The sequence below is a fragment of the Chroicocephalus ridibundus genome, chromosome 8 (genome assembly GCF_963924245.1).
Source record: "Chroicocephalus ridibundus chromosome 8, bChrRid1.1, whole genome shotgun sequence".
Lineage (NCBI taxonomy): Eukaryota > Metazoa > Chordata > Aves > Charadriiformes > Laridae > Chroicocephalus > Chroicocephalus ridibundus.
Genome location: NC_086291.1, coordinates 39,396,552 through 39,410,579, shown reverse-complemented (window position 1 = coordinate 39,410,579; position 14,028 = coordinate 39,396,552). Strand labels below are relative to the sequence as shown.

At 48.9% G+C, this 14,028-nt stretch overlaps 1 protein-coding gene across 2 annotated transcripts; it reads right to left on the bottom strand.

Annotated features, from left to right (window-relative positions):
• Positions 1-233: 233 nt before the first annotated feature.
• Positions 234-13,449, bottom strand: ROGDI (rogdi atypical leucine zipper). 2 transcript variants are annotated; one of them, XR_010072303.1, is made up of 12 exons: positions 13,305-13,449; positions 11,141-11,212; positions 9,815-9,897; positions 8,388-8,442; positions 7,646-7,726; positions 5,166-5,261; positions 3,793-3,891; positions 3,193-3,306; positions 2,382-2,431; positions 1,711-1,837; positions 1,028-1,146; positions 234-462 (listed from the first exon to the last, which is right to left on the bottom strand). XR_010072303.1 is itself a non-coding variant. In XM_063344416.1 (11 exons), exons 1-11 carry the CDS (start codon positions 13,344-13,346, stop codon positions 1,105-1,107), a joined length of 861 nt encoding a protein of 286 aa, XP_063200486.1. In that variant the 5' UTR covers positions 13,347-13,449; the 3' UTR covers positions 234-1,104. The 2 variants fall into 2 exon arrangements, 1 of the variants encoding a protein (XP_063200486.1); XM_063344416.1 differs by having other exon boundaries at positions 234-1,146.
• Between the last annotated feature and the right edge of the window lie 579 nt (positions 13,450-14,028).

The window sequence follows — 14,028 nt, the reverse complement described above, 5'->3', positions numbered from 1 at the left end:
CTGGCACCTGCACCGCCGGGAAGCTGGGCCCTGGAGCCATCCTTGTCCTGAGCCCCACAGGCTTGCCAGAGGGTTTTCTGAACAGCTCTGCCCTCGGAGACCACTACTGTCCTCCCAGTAAGGCAAAGAGTAATCCAGCGTGCGTAACTAAGAACAGTCACTCACTTGTGAGAGAGCACATCATCTTTGATACTCTTTCATTCTGAAAAGCACTGACAGCCCACAGGAGCACGGCAGGTCTGAGGATCTTTATTTCACAGTTATCAATCGCTAGAGGGACGAGTTGCATACTGTAGCATCCATAGGCAGGCAGCAAACCGCAGTAACAACGTGGTACTCACTTTGGGTTTAACGACAGGATATGAGACTGCACAGCTGTGCTCAAGGTTCCGAGGCAGCTCCAAAGGCTGGCAGTGAAAAGAAAATACTAAACCTGGAAAGAACCAATGGGCCCAACTAGGGCTTAGGGAAAAAAAAAAATATTATCACATTGATGCCAGGGGAAAAAAAAAACCAAAACAAAAAGAGTTTAAACAGCAGCAAGGGAGAATATCTCCAAAGGGGAATAAGTAACATGAGCACGGACAGAACAGATAGGAGAGGGAGAAGCTCAGGGCTAGTCATAACCACAGCTGGACCAGATCACAACATATTTCACTACACAGAGCAACATGCCCTACACTTTTTGTGGTGCGTTAAATTAGTCTGTCTTCATCCCTTCCCAGCCAGCTCACAGTCCAGCGGTTAGTTACAGCACCGTGCGCAAATACAGTTAGTGAGAGTGGTCCACAGCTCCGCACCCCTCATAGTGGACTAGTGTAACTCATCAGAGGCTTGGAAAGTGTAAGCCACGCAACGCACATGCGAACAAAGACAGATGGAAGCTCTTGCCAGCCACGCAGCATTGCTTGGTGCCCTGCTTACGCAGCAGTTCCAGACAAGGCTACTAAAGTCGTGTCTCTGGATACACCGACCCTACCCTGTGGAGGGTCACATGGCAGTGAACCACAGCACTCCTCAGGCTGACCTGGACTCAGATGGCATGTTGAAAATAAACAGGGAGAAACTAGAAGTGCTGTAAGGGCTTGGACAATCCACAGAGAATTAATATGGCCTGTAGTTCCAGTAACTGGAGAAAACAGAGATCTGGAAAGCAAGAAGAAAAGCAGGTAAGTTCCTGTATCCCTTGGGCCATGGAAGAACGAGCATATAACGCGTGCATGAAGATTGAGCTTTGCAGCATTACATGCTCCAGCACTGCACTGCAGAAGGGCAGGTTTGCTGCTATTGTCAATGAAGAAGCTTGGAGCGCAAAGTTACTTGCTCAAGGTGGCAGCCAGGTCAGCTGCAGAGCTGGAACTCAGCACTGGTCTGCTGGAACCTAGTTTGCTGAGGTGTCCATGTGTCGTATCTTAGCACCCTGGCATTTTCTCATATCCAGCTCATGACTGAGAACACAGAAGTGTCTACCTGCTCCTCTCCGTCTAGTCACTAGTTCAGCAAACACATCTGCCACGCTACTACACTGATCCCAGACGGCTGTCTGCTAGGCAGTGCCAGCCAGCTCCCTGGCTCCAGAGCATTGACTCATCACTTGTTTTCAGTTTATATGTAAATTGTGCAGAATAACATCACGCCAGATCTTCAGGAGATCTGAGGTCCTCTCAAAATCCAGAGTTAAAAACGAAGCCCCTTCTCTAAGGCCATTACCTTGTCCTTCAGTTGCTGGCAAAGCTGCAGTGACACTGTGAAGAAGACAAGGGCATCATTTAACCACGGGACAACACATTCCACTTTATGGACGTGGCTGACTTCATACCGCTGGTTGCCAAACTCACTGGAGCAGGGGAAAAAAGAGCACAGCTTCACACACAATAGCACAGAACACAAAACTCACCTGTCCCCTGTTCTCACAGAAGAGATCATTATGATTTCTACTACATTTAAAACAGCACCTGGCAAAGTTATAGAATGCAAACTCTCAGTCTACCTCTAACCAGATTTAGAGTTAAGCTAAATCTAATAGGCTTAAGGTAGTAACTTTGCCACTTTCCAGAGAGGCCCAAAGGTAGGAAATGCAGATGGCAATGCCAATAACTTCATGTTTATTTTGGTTGACAACTCTGATCTCTAGGCAAACTCATGGCACTGTATGGCTGGGCTGTATCCTGAAAAGCCACATCTTTAGGCCTTTATGACCGAGTCGTTAACAAAACACGATTATGGGCACCTGTGCATTCACAGGCACGGCCACAACATGTGACTCAGGCCAGCTTCTCCACTTGAGAGGTGCTATAGCCAAAACTGAGTACAGCCATTTGGATCTCATCCTCAGCATACTCCTACAACTGTTACGCAGCCCTTGCTGCGACTGTACTTACAACATGGCTCCAGGGTTGTGTAAAATGGACCCTCCAGCAGGCTTGAAGTTCTAGAGGAGAAGGAAAAGGCCATTAGGATTTTGACGTAATAAACAAACTACTTAGAAGGAGGATGTTTAAGGTTTGCCCTGTCAGTAGCCTGACATCAAGAAACGCCTATACTGTGTCTGCCTGAATACTCCATTCGTATGGAATCCATGTCATTTGATCCCTTCCTGCTCCTTCATGAAAAAACTTCTAAACAGTGGCTGAGTCCAATTTATCTCCAAATTTTAGCACCACAAACATAAGGTGGGAAGATCCAGAAGAAAATCAAAAGATAGGTTTCAGGGAAAAAAACCTTATGGAAGGACTGCATTTCATAAAGCTTAAGAGTTTAATTCTGTTTTTACAAGACATCAACCTGACCCAAATGCAAAAGGTGAAGCAGAAATGTCTCCATCAAAACTCCATTCAGAAAACTAAGATGCTACTTCGATGTAAATTAGACTAATACAGTTATGCCCTTCCAAAATTATGCAAAATTATCAAACTGTATTATAAGATGAAGCATTACTTGGCAAAAACCAGTTACTGGCTTTCTCCAGGGCACTGGTATTTTCTTCTGGGCTAAGTGGCCATGCCCCAAACAAGATTTAGAGCCAGTGTTCTGTCTGCAGCAGATCTAAATACAGACACTTAACACCAGCTACAGTAATTTCCGCATTATCTTATGCATATAACATTGCACCATGAAGCAGTGCGACCTCCGCCTCCCAGCGGGACGCAGGGAGAGATAAATAAACAAGGCTCAAGAGACAGCAGGTGTCACCTTGGTCGTGCTGGGCTGCAGGACGTGGAGTTGGTAGACAGTCAGGCACAGCTTGTTCAGGTTAACATAGAAATTCACAAGGATGTCTGGAGGCAGAGCAGGGGTGAACATTTTCTGGTGAGAAAATAAGTATTTTCTTTGTCAGTGAAAGGACCGTTATTTCTAATGCTGGGAAACCACTACCTTTTCCTAAGCCATACCACGGTTACCCCATAGCGTGAGGGACATTAGGAAAGAAACAAAGGCTGAGCAGCTTGCAGGCAATGGTTGTTCCTCTTGCTGCACTTCATCAAATGGTGTGTGCATGATGACGACAAGAGGATCAAGCAGTGTTCACAAGGGCATATCATCCCTGGACAAGCTTCCTGGGCAGAGAACATAACTTACTCTCTGAGAACCAGAGTCCTCACGCCCAAGTCATCTGCTTTCCCACTGGAAGATAAAGAGCAGCCAAAAATGCTCAGGGTCTACACCAACTTCAGCTCTCTCTTTCTGCCTCAGGAGACGCTTCAGAAATCCACTTCAACCAGGATGTAGCACAATATCCTAACTGTCGCATGCTGCCAGACTGCATGGAGATCTAGACCACCACGTACTTACTGTGAGACCACTGGAAGCAATCTCTGGTAGAGTGAGAGTGGCTGGAGTGGTAAGCCGATTTCGGGCTCTTGAGAGCTGTAACATCACAGCATCCATAAGCTACAAGACAATGTACAGTACACTGCTGAGCAGCAATCCCTGGACAGCTCTGAATAGTCTGCTGCAGAATCCTATGGTCTTCTGCAAGTGTTACAACAACAAACACCAGCACCACCACTGCCCTTCCAGGAATTCGGGGTCTTAATGGGAAGGGATGGCTCCCACATAAACGCATTTTAACTGTTACCACCATCAAAACCACTTGTGAGACAGGCCAGGGACTGAAGAGAGAACAGCTATTCATTAGAAGAATAAGGAGAGAACAAGAGGTCAATTACTGATGCCACAGAAGCATCAACAAACTCATCATCAGCTCTTCTGAAAAGCAGGCATTAAGGAAAAGCAAGCTGTGTTCTAGTTCTCCCCATTCCCAAATGGTGGCTACAACAACTGCCGAATGCCCGCCCCCCGGCCCCAGCCCCGTTCATAACTGTCTATGAGCTAGGGCACTAAAGAACCAGCTCATTGTGAATCCAGCCCTGCCAGAAACCACAGTTCAAAGGCTCTATTCAGGCAGACGTCCTTTTCCAGAAAAACAGGGGGAAGCAACTTATGTCTGTTATAGAGCTCACGACTGCTAAGATTAAGGTATTTTTCATTATGACTAATTTCTCTCCCCAATTTCCACCCAAAAGTAAAAAGGAAATAGTTTTATTACCTAGCTTCTTTCTATTAGCAGCCCTTGCCCATGTGGAGACTAAAAAGGTTTGGCTTCCTCGTGTTTGATATTGTGATGGATTCTAATGAGTAAGTCGAAACTCTGGTAGCTTCAGAGAGCATTTCCAAGTAGAGGGCTGGGCTTTACTGTCACGCAGCAGCTGGTCTGTATCAGACCACATCAACTACTACTAACAAGTGAGAAGTCGCTTTCAAATCGTCCATAAATCACAAGTACTAACCGTAATCTTTTGTTTTCTGATGACTGCCTCATTTCTTCTCTCCCCAAATGCGCTGACTGACAGGGAAGAGCGTGATCCAAAAAAGATCAAGGGAGATGCTCCCAGAATATCACTGCTGTGCAACAAGGTACCAACTGCTCAGATTACCATTCACCGTGATGTACAACCCTGTTACTGATGCTAAACTGGTATAGATTCCTACCAAATATGAGGTCACACAGATACTCCTTGGCACAGGTACTTATGAGTACAACTGGGGAATCCAATTCCAGCAGGAGACTCAAGAGAATAAAGAGCATTAACGGTTTTTAAAACAACAAACGGAAGGAAGAAAAATGCAAGTTCCTACACAAATAGAGAAGGCTTTCTCCTCACCTTGAGAACCTCCAAGCCTGTTTTGAACTGGTAGTTTACATCTCTGTTCATAAGCAGGTAAATGGCTTGGTTAACATGGTTTCTAGCATCCTGGATCTGCAACGGTACAAATGCAGCACCATTAAGGAAACACTCTCTGTAATAAACACTAGGAAGTGGAGGGTTCCTGATTATCTCATTGGCCCTGAGAAAATGGTGACTTCTCAAATGTTAAGGCCATTTCTCTCTGAGTACCAGACACTCACTAACACAAATCTACCACTGCTGCCCAGATGCATTATTGGGTTCTTCACTTAAGGACTGGAGATGCAAAACAGTCTGATAGCTACAACTTGGATTGTCAATAAAAATATTGCTGCTGCCCTGAAGGAACAGCGACATCAGGCACTCTCATGCTGGGAAGACTCTGATCACGACTGTTCAGGTAGGACTTCTCACTATTGATGATATACAGCAGTCAGGTCTAGCTACACAAATAATGATTTCTTTCTTAGGAACTATATAGAGCTAAAACCAACGACGTAAATTACATCAGTAGCAGCAATGAGCAGCAAACATTGATTTCCAACACAGCACCTCTGGCAGTATTCCAGAGCTCCTCTAAACTGTAATTGTTGGGGTTGAGCGCTATCTCCAGCAATCAAGAAGCTGCCATCGTGCCGCTTGCGTGGAACTTGACCAAACTCAGGACACAGCTAGCTCAAGTCCCTATCAGGCAAGACTGCTTGCAGCCAGGAGACGACTGTCAAAGCAAGGTTGATAGGTGTATCTCAGTGCTTTCATAAGAGCAAGGACAAACCAGAGGAAGAAGAAAATGGCCCTGGGAGAAAGTGACTTGTGTTCAATTCCAGGTAGCATCAGGAAAATTGAAAAAAATCAAAGGGGTAAATCAGATGGTGCAATAAATGGAAAAGGTAAGAGGGGAAGCCTGTATGAGAGGTGGCTGCTGGAAGATGGGTAACACAGCTTGGGATATTTGCAGTTTGACACAAACTACACTGCTCCCCAGCAACCCCACATCCCAGCTCAGCATAGATCTGGGCACTGGTTCCTTCTCATCCAGAGCTCAGGGATCACACAATAGCCCTGCTCTTAGAAAGCACAAGGCACTGGAGGCTGCAGAATGAAGAGAGAGATCATGAAGTCCACTGTCAAACTGCAGAGACACTCTGCAGGTACTTGGATTGGGGCATCTCCAAACATCTTTACATCTCCAGGTGCTTTTGAGCACGTTAAGTGGTTCCTGGCAGTGTTACCCAAACCAGCAGTGCCAATCCTGCTATTGTAAGGATTTGCTTCATTCCTATTCCCCCTTGATTTTGCTCTGTTTTCTAATCAAGTTCCTCAGAACTTGTGTGCCTGCACTTGTGTTCCTCAAAAATGTGCCTATACTACAATTTCTTACTGATAACTTGACTTTGCACAGAGAAACAAAACTCCAGCTGGCACCACTCACTAAGGGAAGAAATTCACAATACTTCGAGATGCTCATTTTTAATTCAGACAGGACAAAGATCTCCACATAACCACTGTAAATGCTTCTGCACAGAGTCCTTTAGGCCCTCACATTCCACATCTGAACAACATTAGAACACAAAACTCTTCCAAGTAAATAAAGGAAGGTGTTTTCCATAAAAGCTGGTAGAAGCCTATCAACCTAGCAGCAGTACAAAACACCCACAAAACAGGACGCACTGCTGAGTGTTATCACAAAAACTTCCTTGCCTTGTCGCAAGGCATAAACTAACTCTGTCAAGTTTGGCATTAACATCTCAGGTACGCGATTTCCTAGATTTCTACAAAGCTACCAGTGAGGGCTTTCACTCCACTACCAAAGCAGACGTTGGAAACTGCACTCAAGACCAAATGCACTGATCCCCCAGGAAAATCCTAGGAAAATCTCCAACCTAGTCAGCTATGACAAAGTAACTGTGGAAAACTGTGTTTTCAAGATCAGGCACTGGATCAGGTCCTGAAATCACGTATCTCCTAGCTAAATGGTGGGAAAGAGATTCCATGTTCTAGACAGCCGCACCCCTTTAACTCCTTAACTCAGGGAACTCAGCTATGCTACAAGAGAACAGTGCAGCGAGATTTGTTCTCAGCATAAAAAATCCTGTTGTAAGAGAATGAGCACAAGTTGCTCAAAGCCTCCCAAGTTGCTCTTTGCCCTGCTAGCCTGGGTTTTACGAGCAGACACAAGGCCAATACTGCACAGGCACCCTAAGCACTGCTTTTAAAGGATTATGACTGCTATGCAGCCAGCCTTCGGCTCGCTCGTGTTTCAGGAACAAGCAGAACCCACCTCTCTCTCCTAGCATCATAACTAAATTTAATTGCACCTGTTTCCTCCCTTAGCTTTTACACCTGGAGCTAATGCGGGGCGGACATAACCTTCTCTCTCAGAAAACAAGGGGCTACAGCTACTGCTTGCGGGGCACAGATGCTACAGACAGGTGGGTATCTAAAGTTAACAGTACCTGCTGCAATTTCCACTGCTTGTCTTCCCGAAATGCGAAGTGCAGGAGCTGATTATTTCTGGGCATTTTCAGATTAATGTCCTTGAAGAAAGAAGCAAACATGTGAGAGCAAGCCATCCCCATATGCAGAACGTGGAGATGGCCAGTCCCACTCTAGTCTGTCTCCCAGACCATCTTGGCTTTCATCAGTCCTGGCACAGCCAGAACCTCAGTCCTCCTACAGGAAGATGTTAATACAAAGGGTAAGTTGAAAGGCATTTAGTGAATCGGGATCCCAGCAGGACACATGACCTCATCTCAGAAGGCCCCCAAGGAAATCTGACATTACACAACAAAGGCGGTAAAGGCAAGGAATCCCCATGAAAGTTGACTCCACCACTCACCACAGACTCCCCTCTGTGTGAGGAGAGGGGGGGCAGTTAGATGCTGGATCTTGACAAATTTCAACAGTTGCTGAAACATTAAGGACTTAAGGCCCATTAGGGAAGACTGAGAAGGGATACGTACTGATCACTGGAAACGCATAATTAGGATGATCTCTCCCTTGAGGCCATCAAAGCGTAGTAAGGAGCAAAGTGTAGTTGTGCAATCTGGTCTAGTGGAGGATGTCCCTGCCCATGGCAGGGGGTTGGAACTAGATGTCTTTAAGGCCCCTTCCAACCTAAACCACTCTGTGATTCTATGAAGGATGACTCCCACCCCTTCATGGTAGTACAAAGCAAGAAGCACAGCAAGTACTCACAGCTTGACACAGGGCATCTCCCTGCAGCGTCAACACACCTTTCACCTGGTCTGTGCTGGAATGAGAAGAAAGATCAGGGCAACACAAGTCACGGGAGGCAACAGACACCTACCGAAACTGCCAACCCGACACCAACCCTCCCTGTCCCATGTAGCTAGCCAAGTTCCCCTCCTTCCAAAGGCCAGATGGGGGATGCTGATGGCAGCTCTTGGCCTGCAGCCAGCTGCTGTCATATTCTTTATGAGACACCTCACCCTAACTGCCCTGCCTAAAACATGATGTTAATTTCTGATCCCATGCTTACTTCATGTATTACGTATCAACAATTTGGTTGCTGTTACAAACAGCTCTAGCAGGCACAAACATAAGATATCAGATGAATTACTGACATTGGAGTGCTATGTGGTTCATACAAGAGCTAAGAGCTACAAATCCCACCCCGTCCCTCCCCCCAAGAAGAAAAAAAAACTAAATAAACAAAAAACCACACCCCAAACCCTTTAAAAAGTCCTGCAAGATGGCTCACACCTACAATGAACAGTGGGGGAAGACTGAAGCACCTGGGCCTTCAAGAACTCAGTTTAACCATATCTTACATTTTAATACACTAGACAGAGACTCTTTAGATCAATATTTTTTAAGATCCACCTTGCAACAATAACAAATCAAAACTATAATCAACTTCAATGCTCTGACCTGAAGAACGCAACCTCCAAACCCAGTAGAGAATTACTGCATCATTCTACAAAATGCTCACCGTGCTGTTTCTAAGGTCTAAAGCCTCCTGCTTTGCAACAACCTCTGCCAGAGTGCAGCTCTTCAGACCAAGGCCTATGCCGAATATCAAAAAATAGACAGCTATTTCAGAAGAAATGCACTTCTATAGCACCTTCTGCACAGGTCTCCGTTTGCTCTGCATGAAGTAGATTTATTATTGTTATTTTAGGGAGATTAGGACAAAGGATTTGTCCACGGTAAGAGTCAGAAATTGAGCCAAGAGCAGAATTCAGGTCTTGTAACTGCGACTCCTTGCGCCCAGCATCAGAAAAATGCCCCTTGGCAAAACTGCCGACAGCAGCACACTGATGCAACACACCAGTGTGTGGTCAGGAATGTGACTACAGTATAGGTGTCAGTAGGAAACAGCGTAACTCTGGCTGAGGCAACCCCTGGAACATGGCTACAGACTGTTGTATTAACCTGCCATGAGTTTGTTCGTTTGTTTTCCTTAAGGCATAATCTCGTACCAAAGAAAACCCCTTCGCTTTCAGGGTGCTGTAGAGACCTTTGCTGCAGACACTCGTGGAACAGCGCCCTTTGCCGCAGAGGGAAGCCCCCAGCACAAACACTGTCACCCGTCACAAGCACGGCCCCCCGGAGCAGCCTGGCAGAGCAACAGCAACCTGCTGGCCACCACGACCACTTACCCCGACGGGCTCAGCACGAAGTTCTCCTGCTTGACGGCTCCTCCTGAGCCACTGACGGGCAGGGCGAACCGGTGAGAGGCCTCCTGCCCAAGAGAGGACATAGTGAGTGCTGGAGCATCCACCCGGGCCCAGCGCACCACAAGCCAGGGACAAAGACAAGGCAAGGGCAGAAATGCAGCCGTCGTCAAGCGGCCAAACACAAAGTGGTCAATTTTGCAAGCCTCCCACAACCCGCCTAGCAAAGCACACGGATGTTCCCTCATCCTCCTGCAGGACAGGCGCAGCCCAGGAGACTGCTGTGTGTGTGCAGCTTATGGTGAAGGCGTCAGAAATCCTGCACTCCAGCTCCGTGCCACGGAGCCAGGGGAGGCCACCAGTGCCCAGTGGGGTGGCCAAGCCATCTGCAGCAGGAGCCCGGCCCTCCGGTGCTGTGGCACTGCCCTTTCTCAGCACGCTCACTGCCCCGGGCTGCACAGCACAAGTGCCGCCAGTCCCTTACCCACGTGGGAAGTCTGGAGCGAAAACCAGCCCTCCTGACTGGTTCTTTAATCACACTTCACTCTTAAAACTATGACAAATTCTTCAAAACAGATACTATATATACAGATACTGCGGGTTATTGTCACCTGCTACTAAGTCACGTCCTGGGTCTGTGCTACAGCACTCCTACCTCCTCGGGCACTTGTCCCTCACCTCCACATTTTTGCCCCTGCTCTTACATCACCCACTGACCCCCACCAAAACCTCACAGTGTCAAGGGGCTGGGCCTGTTGAAAACTAACCAAGCAGGAGAGCGGTGACCTCTCACGCACACAGTCCCCTTTGGCCAGTTCAGCCGAACGCTTCACGCCTCTGAAAGGGGCTGGTGCTGGCAGAGAAGTGGGCATATCGAGGGAAGGATGGTTTCGAATGAGGAGAGTGCATGCTACTAATCACAGCACAAGTAGTAGCTTGTCAGCTAAAGGCTTATCATGCTCATTTCCACCAACACGTGACAGACTTACAGGCAGATCCAGATTCTCTGCTCCAGAAAATATTCACATCTCAGGCAAATGCCTGACAGACAGGTCTGGCTGCCTCCATGTGCCTTTTCAAAGCAGCTCTCTCGGGAAAGGGGGTCAAGAACAGAGCAATCTAGGGGAAATCGGCTTTCTTGTGAGTCCTCGAGACCAGAGGGTAAGCTAACACTTGGGACAGTATGATGGACCGTTCTGTGCACCCTCTACCAAGACTTTTTTTCCTCCAGGGACAATCTGCCACCATTCCTCACATGGGAGAGCAAACAAACCCACAATGCAAAGAGCAGATGAAGCAAATTAAACTTACCTTCAAAATATCCTGCAGCTGCTTCAAAACAGCATGGACCTCTTCTTGTAGAAGCCATTTAAATTCTTCTTCCTACGTTGTGTAAAGATAGTAGTGGAATCATTAGATGTCAAACACTGGAAACAAATCTCTCAGACGCATATGAAAATTATTTAAGTTGTAAGTAGACTGTTATGCCCATGCTGTTTAAATCACATGCTGGTATGACCAGAAAAAGATTTCTTCCTGATTTGTGGAAAGGCCTTACTCTCTACTTCTCCGTCCCAGCCAAATGAATTGTCCTCATTCTTGTTTTGACTTCATTTATCAAAGTCGCATTCCTACAAATCACTGTACCAATAATCACAGAATTGGGAAAGAACAGTCAGCACGGGATGTGAATTTCAGAACAAAGTACAGATCCTGCTGCTTCAAAATCTGGAGCGTCTTTTTAAGCTGCTGGGGTGGGCTGACCTTGGCATGCCAGCTGCCAGCCACTCACCTAGCCTCTCCCACTCCCCCTCCTCAACAGGATGGGGAGGAAATAAGAGGAAAAGCTCGTGGGTTGAGATAGAGACAGGCAGATCCCTTGCCAATTATCATCATGGGCAAAACAGACCCCACTTGCAGACAAGTTTGTTGCAAATCAGACGGCAAGAAGCAAAGACAAAAACTAAAATACCCCTCCTCCCCCTCAGTGGCATTGCACCAAGCAACAGCAGGTGAAAAATAAAACAGCTAAACTTAAAAGTGGGTGGGGGGAGAGAAAGGCTGAGGGCTCCCAACCACTTGGGCAAATTCAGCAACAAGTTCAGATCTGATGACGCACTGCCTCAGGCCTCAATCAGTTGTCTGCTACAGAGAAGCAGATCCTCAAGCCACAGCTGAGTGTCTGATAAACCACAAGACCCCACACAGAAGATCATCAGAGGAGTAGGGGCAGAAGCAAGCAAGGGACAAAGAAGAGGTTGACACTTGCTACCTTGTAGGAGTTTTCCACATGGAAAGTACTGGACGGGAATGAATTGAGCAGGATGCCCACAGGAAAATTGGAAAGGTGTGGTCAACTCAGAAATTTAAGCCTGTGGTTTCTCTGCTAGACAGTTCCTGTTCACCATGAGTAACACAAAGTAACTACTCACTGATGTGTCATCACCTTATGCAAGAGTTATCTGAACAGAGGAGGACGAGGGCGGTTTTGTTTCAACAAATGTTCATCCAAAGCAGTAGATGAAGTTTAGTAGATGCCTTTAGTGTCCCCACCACCCCAGCTGCCACGGAGATGCTTCTACTTCAAATCATAGAATCACAGAATGGTTTGGAAGGAAACTTTTAAAAGTCGTGTAGCCCAGGCCCCCTGCTGTGAGCAGGGACAGCTTCCACAAGATCAGGTTGCCAGTCACCACTGGTGTCCTTCATCCCCCTAGTGACAGCAAAAGATCTTCCCCGCCGTACTAATTTCAGACTAAGTCAAGTTCGTTTGCTATGTCCGTACACTACGCATCTGGATTTCTGAGGAATGCTAGTTGTGGGATTCCAAATGACATCAAATTTAGAAAAAAAATGGCTTTCACATGCAGCTTTCTGCCTAGCCTGGATGCATCTCTACGATTCCCTCCCTAGATAGGCATCTTCTGCTACTTCGTTGCAGCCCACGTCCCCGGAGATGTCTGCGGCGTCACCCGTCCCCTGTCTTTCCTGCTGCTTGGACGTGCCTGCCCGCCCTGTGCTAGGGCTGCTCCTCCATTCAGCAGCACGTCGGACCGACCATGAAAAACTCGGGGTCGGTCACACACGTCGCTGTGTGCCGTACGCAGGGCTGGCTCCGGCACCGACCCGCCCCCGCGGCCCCGCGGCGGCAACCGCGACTCGCTCCTGCGGGGAGACACGGCCGCGCAGGCCGCCAGAGCAGCGAAAGGAGGAACCCACGGCTGCTGGTGGCAGCGGGACCGAGGGCAGCCCGGCAGCCCCGCCCGGGGCCGGCCCGAAGGCCTGCGGGAGCCGCACGGCTGGTCACCTCGGCAGCGCGCCGCGGCGGGGGTCGGCCGGCCCTCACAGAGCGCCTCAGCCGGGGGTGCGGGCCGCGCCAGCCCGGAACGGGCCTGCGAGGATCCCCGGCAGGGCCAGCGCCGGCCGGGGCCGGGCCGCTGGGCACGGCGAGCCCGGAGCGCTCCGCCCGACTCACCAACACCGCCCGCTCCGCCGCGCTCGCCATCGCCGCCGCCATCCCGCCGCCGGCTCCGGCCCCTCGCGGCGCCCTCCGCCGCCCGGATTGGCTAGCGGCCCCGCCTTCTGCCTGGCAACGCGGCCGAGACAGCGTCTGATTGGGCAGCACCATCGAGGCGTGGCGAGGGCGGTGCCCGAAAGCCGTGACGTAAGGCGGGCGGCGGGACAGCGCGGAGGTCAGCGCGCAGCGGGCGGGCCGAAGCCGAGCTGCGAGAATCCCCGAGAACGGGCAAAGACGTGGAAGCCTCAGCTGGTTCTTCTCAAAACCGGGAAAGCGAAGCCAGCCCACACCGGCAGCGCCGCCGCGGATGCCGTTCCTCGGGGGACGCGCCGCGGCGAGAGGCGGCCCAGCGCAGGGCGCCGCCTCCCTCAGCCCGCCGCAGGGGCCTGCACGGCGCTCACCGCAGAGCACGGGAACCTTCTGCGTTGCTTCTCATCGCAGTGCCGAAGCAGGGTTTTTCCTTATTCATTCAACTGAAGCACACCATTAATCGGTAGCAGCCCATTATGCCTCAGCACACGAACACTACTGCTGCTTGACAGCAAACGCTGCCAGGATAATCAAAAAAACCAATATTCTGGAGCTTACAAACACTTCGGTTAAGGGATCTTGCACTGGAAAATCCCACTCACTGCCAAGTTAGCCCTCAAAAAAACCTCAAACACTCAAGGGAAGGATACTC